The 14,406-nt window shown below is 43.2% G+C and overlaps 1 protein-coding gene across 1 annotated transcript in view; it reads right to left on the bottom strand.

Annotated features, from left to right (window-relative positions):
* Positions 1-14,406, bottom strand: part of OXSR1 (oxidative stress responsive kinase 1) — an 88,392-nt gene that overhangs the window by 52,747 nt on the left and 21,239 nt on the right. Inside the window, exon 3 of the mRNA XM_054636721.2 lies at positions 6,624-6,732. Within this exon, the coding sequence (XP_054492696.1) occupies positions 6,624-6,732 (109 nt within the window). The remainder of the gene's footprint in view (positions 1-6,623; positions 6,733-14,406) is intronic.

Raw genomic sequence — 14,406 nt, 5'->3', positions numbered from 1 at the left:
AACAAGACACAGAGAAAAGGGTCAGAACTAGAGTCTAACCATAAATATAAATAATGCTGTCATTAACAAGGATGTTTAAAGAAAGCTGGTGATGAGCAACTGATCTCAAAGCCCAACAGAAGACAAAGGAAAGCAGACAACATTTAGTGATTGATATGGAAAAAATGCAGCTAAAACAAATTCCTGCCCATCAAATCTACACTGTGCAGCACATCAACAGGAAGCCTACAGAGATACTGTGCAATCTGATAAAGCATTTAGCATGACTTGTCATTCATCATCCCAGTGTCTCAGTGTACTCTGACACCAATGCTCATGGAAATGCACCTCCTTAGTGAAGAGTAAGCTCTCAGTGCACACTGTACAGCACTTGAGAGGGCAGTGGTTTTCTGCCCAAACTCACAAGTTCCCAGTTTGCTCCAAAAGCTGCTAATGCTGTAGCTCCTAAGGACAGCACGAGTGAGAGGAACCAATACACAGACTTACCCTCAGCTGAGAGAGCCCAACCTGTAACTACTGGTAAGAGAAGGATATTCAGGTTTTGAATATTGACACCAGGCAGCTCACTTGCAATGGACAGTCCTGGGTCCCAGCAAAAGCAGTCCTGACTTGCACCCCACACATATCCAGTAAAACTGACTCTGTCAACACCATGAATTGTGTGATTTAACAAAGATACCAGGTTACCTATGGTGACAAAATGAGATTAAAGTTCCAGGGTTCATGCACCTCACTGTTGTGCCCCTGCATCACTTACAAAGCCATCCTATAAAATGGGATCACTGCAGTCAGTAACTGGAAATCCAGTTTTCCAGGCAGGGTGGAGACCAAAGAGCCCGGAACTCCTTACACCAGCTTTGCTGCTGAAGACAACTTCTGTGTAATCACACCCTCGGGGCAAGAAGTCCTAATTGTTCCACTGATTCACTTTCAACAGCAAACCACCACAAACACTGAGGCTTCCTGTTCCAAATGCAGAGCACGATTCCTTGACCTCACCTACACCAGCAGGCCTGTGGAATGGCATTTAGGAAGCCTGTTTCTGACGTTGCTCCTCAGCAGAGGAAGAAAACATCCACACTCATCAGTGACACTGCTTAGGGCTTCAGCACACTGCACTCTGAAGCAGAGCAGGGCATGAAAACCTGAGCAGAAAGGAAAGCTTGTTTGGAACAAGATTATAGATGAATGCAGGAATATTCCAGCTGGAATTTTACATGCCCCCAGAGGAACAAAAAAATGTACAGCAGAGCTGGTTGCTATGGGAACCGTATCTTGCATGTTATAATATAACTTAAGTGACAGAACCAAGATACACTTTAAGTTAAATGCAAAGAAAACTCCTCATTTAACTTTGTCTGGGAAGCAGAATGGGAAAATTTAATTCTCTAACTTCCAACCTGGAAAAAACAACAACAACAAAAAAAGCAGGTAACAATACCTGCATTGATTGGCCATTTAGAGGCCTGGCACAAACAGGCTGGGAAACAGTGCTGGGGAATCACCACACAACTTTGTGAGAACCAAAATCTGCCCCAAACCTGACAAACACTGATGCTGAACAGGCTGAACCTTTGAGAAGGGGGAGTTGGCAGATTCACTGCTGCTTCTTTCAAGACATCTCAGCATTAGCCAGTGGTTTCAGTGAGCCTGGCTGTCATTAGAGCCAAGAATTAAATCTGCACCTTGTCAGTCTCTGGCAAACAGATGAAGAAAATGAATAAGAAGGAAGAACTGTTTGGATTCAGTACTTCTGGGACCGAGGAATACAGATATAGCCAGAGAGTAACAAAGTAAAGGAAACAAGTTACACAAAACAAAGGAAAAGACATTAACCCTGGTTAAACCTCCTCAGAGAGAAAGCTAAGGAAACATCCACTTCTTGCCTCCTTCCCCCCCAGGGCATGTGCATGGATGCAGAAGAAATATGGAAAGATTAAGGCAGAAAACAAGCTAATACAATAAAGGGAGCAAAACAGCCTATTGCTGTTGTGATCAAGACATTTATAGGAGAAAATCTGAAGACAAACTAATTTTTCATGCTTTTCTTATTACAGTTAGGAGTGGCAATGTACCTACACACATTGCATTCTGCAATCATGTACAATCCCTGCCATCCCCTGCTTCTGACTTATCCCATCCTTAACTGTTTGAAATTAAGTTGTGCTTCTACAAATGAAATCAAAATCCCTCCAGACAAATTAAAAATAGCATATCTCTCTCCTAAGAACATAATTCAACATAAACACAAAGATTTCTAAGGACCTGTGGTTTATGCTTTGATCATAACTCTCCATTGGAATTAGGAGGAGCCAGATCAGAGATTAACACAGCAGAAGCAGAACAAGATGTCCTAACTCCCTGGTAGAGAACTAAGATTTGCCTACCTCTTTTGGTCTGGCATTCTGAACTTCAGATCAAAGCCTGAAGTAAGAAGTTGATTAGCTAATCTTAAAAACTTTTGGAAAATAAAAGGTTTAACTATTTCAATGCAGCAATCTCCTTAGCAGATTTCATCAGGAGCCTTCAAGAGGGCAGAATATCCAAGAGCCCTGCCTGGAAATGTTTCAGTATTTAAAGGATTTGCACAGTTTAAAAATATTTTGGAGGTTTCATCTGCTGCAGGCTAGGACAGAAAAAATTGTTTTGTGATGCAGCAAGTCACCAGGGCCGGCTGTTTCATAGGAGCAACTGTTTTATAGAGTTATCCACAGCCATGGGTCACCTGTGAAATGAGAGCTCTTGCTAAAAGCAGGGAGAATTTAGAAGAGCAAGCAGGTCACAATCAGTAAAAGCACAAGGACAAAAGCACAGCTGCTCCTCTTCCTACTAAAAAGCCACAGGAGGAGTTTGAGAGCAGGACTGGGCTTCAGCAGGCTTTAAAAAGGCACGAGTAAAATTCATGACAGGAGAATGCCAGGGAGGCAAAGAGCAGGTCAGCAGCTGTCTAGAAATAGCCATTGGATTTTAGTCTGGAGTAACACTGGACTCAAAGGCTGGGGTGTCGAGTTCATGCTGCTAAGCTTAGAACCCTACAGAACTTCCAGCATTAGAGAAAAGGCTCTGCAGCTTCTAATGAAGGGAACAGAAAGAGCAGGCACTTGACAAACCTGACACAGACACATCACCAGAGCTGAAAGAGGCTGCACACAGTAACTGCACACAGCAGCAGCCCTTGTCTCTACCAGCTGCATCTCATCACAGCCACGTTTCTGCCATCAGCAACTCCACACCTGCTTTGGGCTCAGGGCTGCCAGCTCAGAGGGCTCTGAGCAGTGGCTCCCACCAGCCTGGCTGGGCTCTGATGCTCATCAGCTCCCCAGTGCTACCTCCTGGCTGCTGACAACTTTCAAATATAGAAATCTCCCATCAACAGAGCACTTGGGGAGACAAATAGTTCTGTTTCAGTGACAGTGTCAGTCAGGTAATTAAGGACCTTTGAGTGCACCCTCTGGCTGTCAGAGGAGCCAGGCACTGTTAGACAACAGCAATTTGTGGATTTAGAGTATTTTCCCTTAAAGACATTTCTAAAACACTTGCATGTATGACCAGGTTGGGATTTTAACAAAAGACTGCAGCCAGAAAATAAATTAAATTACACTTACAGCAACAACAAAAAAAGCTTGCATTACAGATTGGGCTGTCTTGTGGGCTGTTTGTCAAATTAATAAGATCAGTGTTTGGAGGCTGAAATTAAAACTAGTTTCAGCCTGAAATCACACACCAGCACACACTGACAGAAAAGAGGCAGTAAAATTCTGAACTTTACCCAGAATAAATTATCATGAACAAAAGCCATGATCAAAATACAGAATGGACATTAGAATGTATTTCTTATGTACTTATTGGGATGTACAAATTTTTTTAAACAGCTAAACAAAAGGAAAGTGTTAGGCTATGCTCTGTTTTGGGTCTGTTTTGGTGCAGTCTTGTGTTTGCTTGTTTGGTTTTGGTTTTGTTTTGGGGGGCTTTTTCTTTGCTTTTGTTTTCTGGTTTAAAAACCAGCTCAAAGGTTTTTCCTGTTGAGAAACCCAGATCATTATTTTTCCCACTGGATGACAGATGACTGCAAAACGAGCCACTTTATTACTGATAAGAACTAAGCTCGAAGGAATGAGAGGCAGTTTTAGAAGTGTCTCTTGTTACATAAATCACTCAGCCTAAGACCAACTGAAAATAGGCTCATTAAAAGTGAATGAAAAAGCTCTTCAGTCAGAAAGCTCCAATCACAAGTTTCTTCCCCCATCCTTAAGACTGTGCTGTAGAATCTGCCTATGAGAGCTGAGATTCCTGAAGCACAGATATAAAAAAGTATGAAGTGAAAGGTACATAGAAGAAAACAGCTGAAAAATACCTCACAAGGTATCCTCCTGCTTAGAAAGTGAAAGGTCATTCTCCAAGGCTTTCTATTTATTTTAGCAATTCCTCCAGCCTTCAAATGATTCCTCTTAAGTGAGAAGATGTTACACTGACTCACAGAAATGTTGGGGAGAGGGAAGAATTACACTCTTACTGGTCTGTCTTCTACTGAGTGACCCTACTCTTCAATATATGTAACAGAGTAAGAAGCAGGGAAGTTTCCTAGCACTCCTTTACTGCAAGTCCCCCACTAAATGCCAGAGCTGCACAAGGGTCAATTATCAGGCTGAAGAACATAAAAGCCCATTCAAAGGGAATATTAAATGAGAAGCAGGTCATCATTCACACCAGCAAGAGGCTGGTTCTGAAGTAATAATTATTTTTCCAGAATTTTTCCAGTGTAGTCATTACATCTGTGTTGCCTTGATAATGATGCTCTGACTTCTCCCCAGCTTTACACAAAAAAAAAACCAAAAAAACCCACATAAAATTGAGAACAAACAGAGACAACATTTGGAGGTTCAAGAATGAGCCTGATTGTGACAGAAAACTGCTGTGAAGTGATGGAGGCAGCTGTGCATTTTCTTCAAAGAGGTTGTGTACTCCTGGAAAAGGCCAAAGCCATTGCTGCTGCCTCTCCAGCACCCCTGAAATGCCATTTCCCCATGTTGTGGAAACTTTCCCATAGATACTCCTTCTATACACACAGCAACACTGCCTGCTCCAAGCTGGCAGGGGATTCTTTTCCACACACACACAGTCACCACATCTTTAATGACCTGTTACATGTCCCTCTAAGAAAGCAGAGGGTATTGCTTAGTGACACATGAGCACATGAGACATTAAAAACCCTTTAAGACAGACTTAAAGCTGGCATGGAGTTTGATTTCTTCCAAGAGAACTGCTAAAATTCTCTAAAGAACACCTTCAAAGAGACATGTTTTATGGTCATTGTTGAGCTCTTGTGCAAAATGCAAACAGGTTTAGCCAGATTTTTCCACATCATCTCCTGGCATTTTACAGTCCACAAAATTAAGCCAAGAACAGAGAAGCCAGGTTGGATTTTTTTCTAAAGTAAGAAAATAGGGCTTTTTTTTTTTCAGTTTTCAATTTCTGTTTGCTGCAGTGCCAGGAAAATGAAGTCTTCCTAAAGACAGGCCCAGGATTTAGCAACAGCACTTTGTGTTAACATCCAGAACTTGAGTCCATTTCTTGTCAACTGTAAATTAAACAGGGATCCTGGAAAATATTATGACTTCAAATAAAACATTACTGATACAAAAATTTTCAAACTCACTCTCTCAAAAAAAGTTGTTTCTCCAGTGTCTGAGAGAGTAAATCCAGAAGAGGGAGGTTTCCCTGGCTCTGTGTTAACCAGGCAGTGATTTTCAAAAGCCAGTTAGGTGTTACTATTGATGGACATAACATGAGAAGCCATTTCTGAGCTGAATGGGTTGCCATCAAATATTATTCATACAGAATGGCTGGAAGGATGCCTGGTGGGAAGGACCTGGGGGTGCTGGTGACAGTGGCTGAACATGAGCCAGAGTGTGGCCAGATGAGCAAGAAGGCCAATGGCACCTGGCCTGGGTCAGCAATAGGGTGGCAGCAGGGCCAGGGCAGGGATTGTCCCCTCTACTCAGCACTGCTGAGGCCACACCTCAAATCCTGGAGTCACTTTTGGGCCCCCCATGACAAGAAAGATGTTGAGGGGCTGGAGGGTGCCCAGAGAAGGGAACAGAGATGGGGAAGGGTCTGGAGCACCAGGAGAGGCTGAGGGAGTTGGAAAGGGGCTCAGCCTGGAGAAAAGGGGGATCAGAGGGGACCTTGTGGCTCTGCACAACTCCTGACAGGAGGGGACAGCCAGGTGGAGGTCAAGCTCTGCTCCCAGGAACAGGCAGTAGGACAAAAGGAAGCTGCCTTGAGTTGCACCAGGGGAGGTTTGGATTGCATATTAGGGAACATTTCTTCATGGAAAGGGTTGTTCAGCATTGGAACAGGCTGTCTGGGAGGTGGTGGAGTCACCAGTCCCCACAGGTGTTTAAAAGACGTGGATGTGACACCTGGGGACAGGGTTGTAGTGGTAAACTTGGAAGTGCTGGGGTAATCAATAGACTTTCTGATCCTAGAGACCTTTTCCAACCTAAACAATTCTGCAATTCTTAATGCATGGGTGGGAACCTTGAGAGGTAAAGAAGGGAGAGGGGAAGGAGGGAGGACAGGTTTTTATGCTGCCTTTAGGGTAAAGCAATTGGACCACTCACCTCCACTAAGTAACTTCATCACCAGCCAAAGCTCATCTTTCACCACAAACGACGTGTAGTAAGATACAATGTTGGGGTGATGGCACTGACTCATGGCTTGAATTTCTTTCTGTAGAGAAAAATAAAACATTAGCAGTTGGACACAGTGATAATTACACCTCAGGCACAGAAGTTATCTTCCTCAAGACACAGCAAGGGTGCAAAGAAAAAGGATACCTAGAAGGTAAATGTAGAAAATCCAGAAATACTCTAAAACACTCAGGCTGCACCATACTAGAGCCAAAAGGTATTTTAGGGTGTTCTTCCTGTCTGTATAGAGGAAGAAAAAGTTAACCAAAAAACCCATGGCAAGGACATCAAAATAGTGGCAATCAAAATACCTGCACACAGCTACAACAGAATGTTCCCAAAAATTCACTCTGGTTTGTGACCTAGGAAGTTCATGCTGACTTCTCCTTTCAGTAAAACATTATGCAACAGATGCTTAATCTGTTGAAGACTATCATTTGGATGAGAAAGGGAAATATTGGCCTCTGGGGAAAAAAGGCCTCTTATTCCTAAAGTTTCTTCCCAGCAGGAAAGCAGATGGCTTAGCTCAGTTAGGGTGAAGGCACAAAGGACAGCTGTATCCTTTGTCACACTGGAAGAAGAGAGAGATCACTTGGAGATTAGAAAGTCAGTAGCTACTACCAGTCCAGGACAATATGAAATATGTTCAGATGTTAAATTGTTTTGAGTTTTGACTGTGCTTAGTCTTAAGTTTTGGTTATGGGTTCAGAGCTGAGGTTTTCCAGGTTATGGAGGGAACAACACCACAGAAAACATTGACTGATTTCATTATGCAAGCACAAATCACCACTTTGGACAGAAAGACTCACAGTTTCTTGGCTGTCCATAGACAAAAGCCATCCCCTGAGCCAAGCCTGGCACCCTGCACCGCACCCAGCTGAGCCTTTGTGCTTCAGCCAAGTCCCCCAACCTGACAAATTGTACCCACCCCAGACACTCATCCTCTCACAGCCTGAACTTCTGCTCTCAACTGCAGCCTTCCTCCACAGGACACACAGGAGGAGGAGAGCAAGGCCCTTCACCCCTGATCCATCCCTCCCTCTAAGCACAAGACTTCCCTGGGACTGAAGGACAAGAAAGAGCTCTGAGAAGAACTCACTCGTGCCCAGGACACCCCAGAAATGCAGCACATTCTCCTCCTGCTCCTGCACAAAGCTGTGCTTGTGGCTGAGCTCAGAGTAAAGCCACTGCTTCCCCTTGGCAAGGCCTGAGCTGGCAATCACAGCTCCAAAGGAACAGGCTTATGTTGATTTATCCACTTAGCACTGCTTTTCAGGGAGTAGGTGCCTTTGAGGAATCCAAAGCAATTGGTTCCTCTTTCTGCTTCCCCAGGAGAGGCACCAACTTTCCAGGAAACTTAACAAGCAGATTAAAGAAGAATCCTTCTAAACAGGAAAGGATATTTGAAGAGGAATAAGCTATTCATCTCCATGTAGCATACTCTTGACTAAAAAACACTCTGTGAAAATAAATACAGCCTAAAACAATATATTTTGCTTACTCTGACAGCTCCAGCTCCCTTCCTTGCAAACTTTCACTTGTGTCAAGTAATTTTTCACAAAGGAAATAAATCAGCAGCTTTGGAGTTTTCTGTGGTTCTCTGTAGTTCTCTCTCTGACAATTAAAATATACTACACAAGATCAAATGGCACCAGAGGAAACCAAGGTGGAAAGGAGCAAGCAAGGACTGGTAATCCATCCCATCAGCCAGACCTGCCCCAAATCCACCACTCTCAGAAAGTATCTAGAGGAGCTGGCTTTGTATTTTCTCAACTAAACTGTACAAAATATTTTGAAGCAGTTCCCTGGGAGATCAAGAGAGTAATATGAGAAATGTACACAAACATTGCATATTTAATATATATTTGTGCATGCTACTGGAGTACAGGAGCCAATGAGACAAAGTCTGGACCAAGTTTACTTAAGATCCTAGACCTAGATTAGACTTTTGTCATTTGAGTAGCCCCATACTACAGAAATTTTCAGGCATTTGATGACAGTTGACATTTTATTATTATTTTCTAAGAACTTCCTCTCTCATTCACTACCATAATCTGCTCCCTGGGCTGGGAAACACAGCTGAAAAAAGTAGCTGAAGTCTGTCATGTGCACCAAAGCATACAGAGGGAAAATAAATAATCACAAGCCTGATCTGTGCAAATAAACACCTCTGTCAGCCAGTGGATGTATAACACAGGCAGATTAATCCATTTCTCTCACAGTGTAGCACAGCTCTGAATAATTAATTGCATCACAGCCCACGATTTTCAGTGTTTTTACATTATTACCAATCAGAAGGAGCAGCACCCATGCAGACTTTCCCTCCCACCCCCAAACCCCCATTTCATTTTCAGCAGTTTTCCAGGCTAATCTCACACTGGCTACATCAAAGCTTGGTTCCTGCTATCCCCCAAAGAGGGTACCAACATCCTGAAAGCTCAACCCATACAACTGTTTAAAGTGATAGTGGCAAATCACAGGAGCTCTGTGGTTCAAATGCTTCCTGGCATAACTGAACCCAAGCCAATTCTATCATCCACCCACAGCCTGATGCAGCAGCACCAATGCAGGGGCTGAAGGGCTGGAGCTAAAGCAGGGATCCCACTCAAGCACAACTGGGCAGCTCTGCTCAAAAGCAGAGTAGGAAGGGATAAAATGCAGCAAAAGAGCCATTTTTGTGTAGCAAGCTCAGCTTTAATACTATTCCCAAACCTGGCATAACTGACCCAAGCCAATTCTATCATCCACCCACAGCCTGCTACAGCAGCACCAATGCAGGGGCTGAAGGGCTGGAGCTAAAGCAGGGATCCCACTCAAGCACAACTGGGCAGCTCTGTTCAAAAGCAGAGTAGGAAGGGATAAAATGCAGCAAAACAGCCATTTTGTGTGTAGCAAGCTCAGCTTTAATACTATTCCCAAAGCTTTTGGGAGAGTTTGCTGCTCTTCAAACACAACAAAGTCACAGCAGGTAAAGGTTTCCTCTTCCCACCTCCCTGATAAGATTGCTAGCCCCAGATAAGAGAGTTACAACTGTGCTTCCCATATTTTTCCCAGCATCAAAACTATATTGGAAGACTGCAAATAAAAATCTCAGTGATTTCCACGCCTCTGTAATAATTTATTTGGGTTCCTCTATTCCCCCTCTGCCAACAGCCATGGGTCACTTGATACAGACCCCCAAGCCATCCACAGATGCAGTGGGTGATAAGCAGCCCTTCCACCCAGCACCCCTCACAGTCCATGGCTCCAGTGATGAGAGACAGCCTTCCTGCCAATTCCCATCAATTCCTCTGCTTTCTGCTCAGCTATGGAGAATGAATTCCCGACAAAAACAAGTCTAGACACAGGCAATGGTTTGGAAATGGTTACATGCTCACCCTGGGCGAGATATTAAAAATATCTGGATTGTCAAATACCAAAAGCAAATAGACTGGGATTAGCTCTAAATGCCTCCATGGCTTCCATTAAGAGTTCTGACAAATGTTTTCAGTACCTCTACAGGCAATAAAAGAAACATTTCAAAGCTTGCAAAACAGTCATAAAAGTGCAGTGAAGTATAATCTAGAATCATAAGCAACCTATTAGTCTCCTGTAAGTCAGACATACTTCTGGAGATCAGCTCTTTTGGATGAGGGTTTATTTGCCCAGTGACACACAATTGAAGTTTGAATTAATAGGAGCAGGTAAGGCTGTGTTTTAGCTACCAGCTCAAGTTTCTTAATGGTATTTTCTTTTCACATCACCACCTTTTACTCTGTGTTTATCTGCCCCTGAGGCTTGCTTCAGAGGCACTTGCTCTCAAATACCAGGATAAAAATTATGCTTTATTTAGTTTTACTTCCTACATGTTGACATGAACTCTAGAGAGATAGCAGAGCAGCAGAGTGCTTTCATGTGGCTACTTGCAACTTCAGAGGAGTCCAGAGAGCTGCCAGAGTGGCTACCCTGTTTGAGGGGAATCACAGCCACAGGAGAAATGGGGAGGGAAAGCACAGCTGGAGCAGAAATGAAAGCAGGTCAGATGTGATCACCCCTTGAAAACACCAATGCTTCAACTATGGCTGGCAAAGATCTTATACCATGAGATTTCAGCTGGGAGATAAGGCATTAAAGCTGCTCTTCATCCTTTTAAAGCAGGATTTCAAGCTCCAGTCCTATAGGCAGCCATAACCATTCACATTCTGCTCCAAGAGAAATTTTAACAGTTTAGCTAAAAGGTTGTAAAACTGACAATAATAATTCATTTGCCTTTTGAGGTGGCAACATGACTAAAAATAAAAAACAAACCCAAACATGTTCTTCTATCAAAATTAACTCAAGAGACATTTTTTAAGAAATGAGGGAAAAGCACAAAATCAGAGATTCTGGTTCAGCTCCCACTCCTTGGATTATCCAGTCCAACTCCTTGCCTTAAGTGGCTACAGGAGCTAAACTGGCATGAGTAAAGAGGGGTTAGATTAGCCCTAGAACAACAGTGGAAAAGAAACAATTCTGAAAGGGATAAACCCAGTTCATCAATTAAGTAATCTTCAGTGATGGGAACAAAATAGTGCCATGGCAAGTCATTCAGCAGTTGTCCATTTTAATGGCTACTCTTCAGCCTCATTCAGTCACTCCTTCTTTCAAAATCTTCAGCATGAGTGAAAATGTACTGAAGGAAGCAGGTGTTCCTGAACTGTTGTGTTGCAGCAATTCCTCCATGGCCATTTTTAATTGGTTTCAGCCAAAAAGCAGATGGGTGAGTGGCTGCCTCCTCTCACAGATACAAGCAAGGCAGTTTTACCCACACCCCCAGCTAACCTATCACTGATCCTTACAGCTGTTCAGATCAATACCCAGTGCTTACAGCTCAGCAATGCTTTCAGTGTGGTTAGTGCCCACAGACAGCTGCAAACTCTCTGCAATTCTTTACATGCATCATCTCATGCTCATCCAGTCCAAGAGAAGGAAGACATTGGATGTTCAGGATTTCACCCACCATTAATTCTGATGTTCATAGTGAACTTTACACAAAAAAAAAAAAAAAAAAAACCAAAACAAAACCAAAACAAAACCTAAACCAGTCCAGTAATTAAGACTTCTGTTGTTGCTGCTTTGATAAACAATACAACCAAGCTGTACCCAGCATAGATTTAAGTCTTAAGCTGCAATCCCAACATGTGAGGAACGTGTAAGTCAGCAGATCAAATAACCATGCAGAAACCACATGTCATTTATCAGATTCCCTGGCACTGACACTTGGGGACTTCTTTTCCCTGGAGCAAGCATGAAGGTCTCAGGCCTGGAAATGGAATTATAATGGCAATTCCCATCAGATGACAGGCATGGATGAAACATCTGTACTACTTCCACAGCAATCTGCTGCTTTGTCCCCAACAACCTTATAGTCTGCTTAAACCACTTGTAGGAAGTGCTCCATCAGATCAAAGGCAGTTCAATATCCTGTCCAAGTCTTCAAAAGAAGGTGTAAAAACCCTATAAAAAGCAGTTACACAATTATCTGCCCAGAGGGTAGACTTCTGACTAAGCCTGGGCAGTTAACAGTTGGCTTATGATTTAAACCAGGGGAGTTCATAATCCCTTTTTTAAATCCTATCTAATTTAACCTTCTCAACTATAGGTTGATTTATTTAATCTCACGCAATGTTTGATCTCCATGCTATTGGCAGCAAGTCCCCTGGGTTATTTCCATGAAATTCTAAAGGACATTTCTGTTGAACTGCAGTTCAATTTGTTCCCTCAGCCTCCTTACCTGCCCTCTGGCCATAGCACTGACAGAGTGGCACCTTCACCCCTTGTGTGCAGCCTGTCAGGCCCAGGGCAATCAGTCAGAAGAATTTGCAATCTTTCTAGGAACAGTAACACCACATCTCCCATGCTCTTTCCTGAGCCTGTCTCCTGTTGAATCATCTTAGGGAATAAACAGGCAGCATTTCCCCCTGGCTGGGAAAGCCCAATGTGAAATATCCCATAGCTTATGTTTCCCTCTCTGCTGTTCAACATTCCTGGTAACTGCTAAGCTGACAACCCACGTCATCTGCTACTCATGGAGAAAAAAGTCTCCATCTGGATGAAAGAAAACTCAGCTTCAATTACATGAAAATGAAGTAGAGTTTGTAGGACAGAGGGGGGATTTAAGGCCTTTTAGATCAGTAATTCTTTAAAACAAGAAAACACACAAGAAAAAAGGTTGGAAGCATGGTTATTGTGAGGCAGATGTTACACCACTGTTTCAAGGATTGGCAACCAGCATCCCACAATGGAAAAGAGAGCAAAACACACAGCTCTGAATGGTGTGCAGCTGTGAAATACAACACATGAGCAAGCAGACTGTTTGCAAACCCACACCAGTGTGGTTGTTAACTACTGTGGGTTGCAAGACAAATGAAAAGTGGAACTTCAGCAATAAATCAAAAAGTAAGACCATTTGTAGACAACACTATATTTGACCAGCTCTCCCTGCACTCCACACCCAGTCACACCCCTGAGCAAGAATCCCCATAAACTACATTGTACTTCTCTGTCAGCTGAATCCCACAGGCAGGCTAGGAAAGATCTGTGAGCATTCGAAAATGTACAGGGAAAAAGATAAAAATGAGGCATGGAAATAAATTCCTGACAAACATCACCTAACTCAGTAGCTGGGTTAGAAGGAGGCACATCTCTGCACAGCATTACTCTGCTGTCTGTATTCTTTACAGCAATTAGCACTTCAGCTGAAGAGCTGAATGCCCTTGACTTGGCCTGCCCATGATTCAACAAAGCTGGCCCTTCCTGCATTTTCCATAGCCCATAGCAGCAATAAATAAATTAGTGCATTAACCTGGAATGTCACACAGTATATGCAAAGTGTGCAGATTATTCCTGACCACCCACACGGCTCAAATGTATATGAGATAAAAGGATCAAGATCAATACCTTTAATGAGCCAAGTCATAGCACTTACTCTAAGCACAGCATCTCCAAAGCAAGGATGTGATCCCAGATTTCCTGGCCTTGGGACACCTGCTAGGCTTAAAGAAAGCTCAAGGCCACCCATCCATCCAGCTGGTGATAGGTTAATTTGGAGTGGAAAATGCAGAGTAAGTGGCTCTTTCTCTTCTCCTCCATCCCAAGAACTCCAAGTGCAAACCATAAGCAGCACAGACAGTAAAAGGGGTGTACAAGAACCAAATCACCTTTTTAAGGATGGCAGTATGGTTTGCTGGTCTCCCTACCCTCTCCCAAGCAATGTGAGACTGTTCTACCCTCTTGGCTAGGCAGCTTCTGGGAATAAGGAAGCTTCAACAGAGAAATCTAAGAGTGTGAGGCACTGTAGAAAAATAATTATAAAATATTTTAAGCACAACTTTCCCTTTGCTATCACAGTGCCCAGTGAGTGGGCAGTGCTGTAACCCAATGTCAGCATTCTCCTGATCCCAGGCAGCAAAGCAGAGTTCACCATAAGCTGACTGCTGGGCCCAAATGCCTTCCCAGCAACAGAAGCCCTAGGAAAGCCCCAGTTTGTGATTTTAACTGCACTGGGGGAGAGGAGAAAGCAAGGTAGGGGCATAACATACCCCAGTGTGAACTGATCATATTTCTCTTTGTATTTGCTTCTTGAAACAACTGTAACCTGGAGGTTTTTTGTGGGGAATGCACAATCCTTCAATATGAAGTTTTGGTGCTCAGAAAAGTTAATAAAACTAATTGGGAAAACTGCCATGAAGGGAGA

This window comes from Agelaius phoeniceus, chromosome 1, assembly GCF_051311805.1.
Source record: "Agelaius phoeniceus isolate bAgePho1 chromosome 1, bAgePho1.hap1, whole genome shotgun sequence".
In the NCBI taxonomy this organism is placed as follows: Eukaryota; Metazoa; Chordata; class Aves; order Passeriformes; family Icteridae; genus Agelaius; species Agelaius phoeniceus.
Note: the sequence above shows the minus strand (reverse complement) of the source record. Positions and strands in the feature narration are given on the sequence as shown.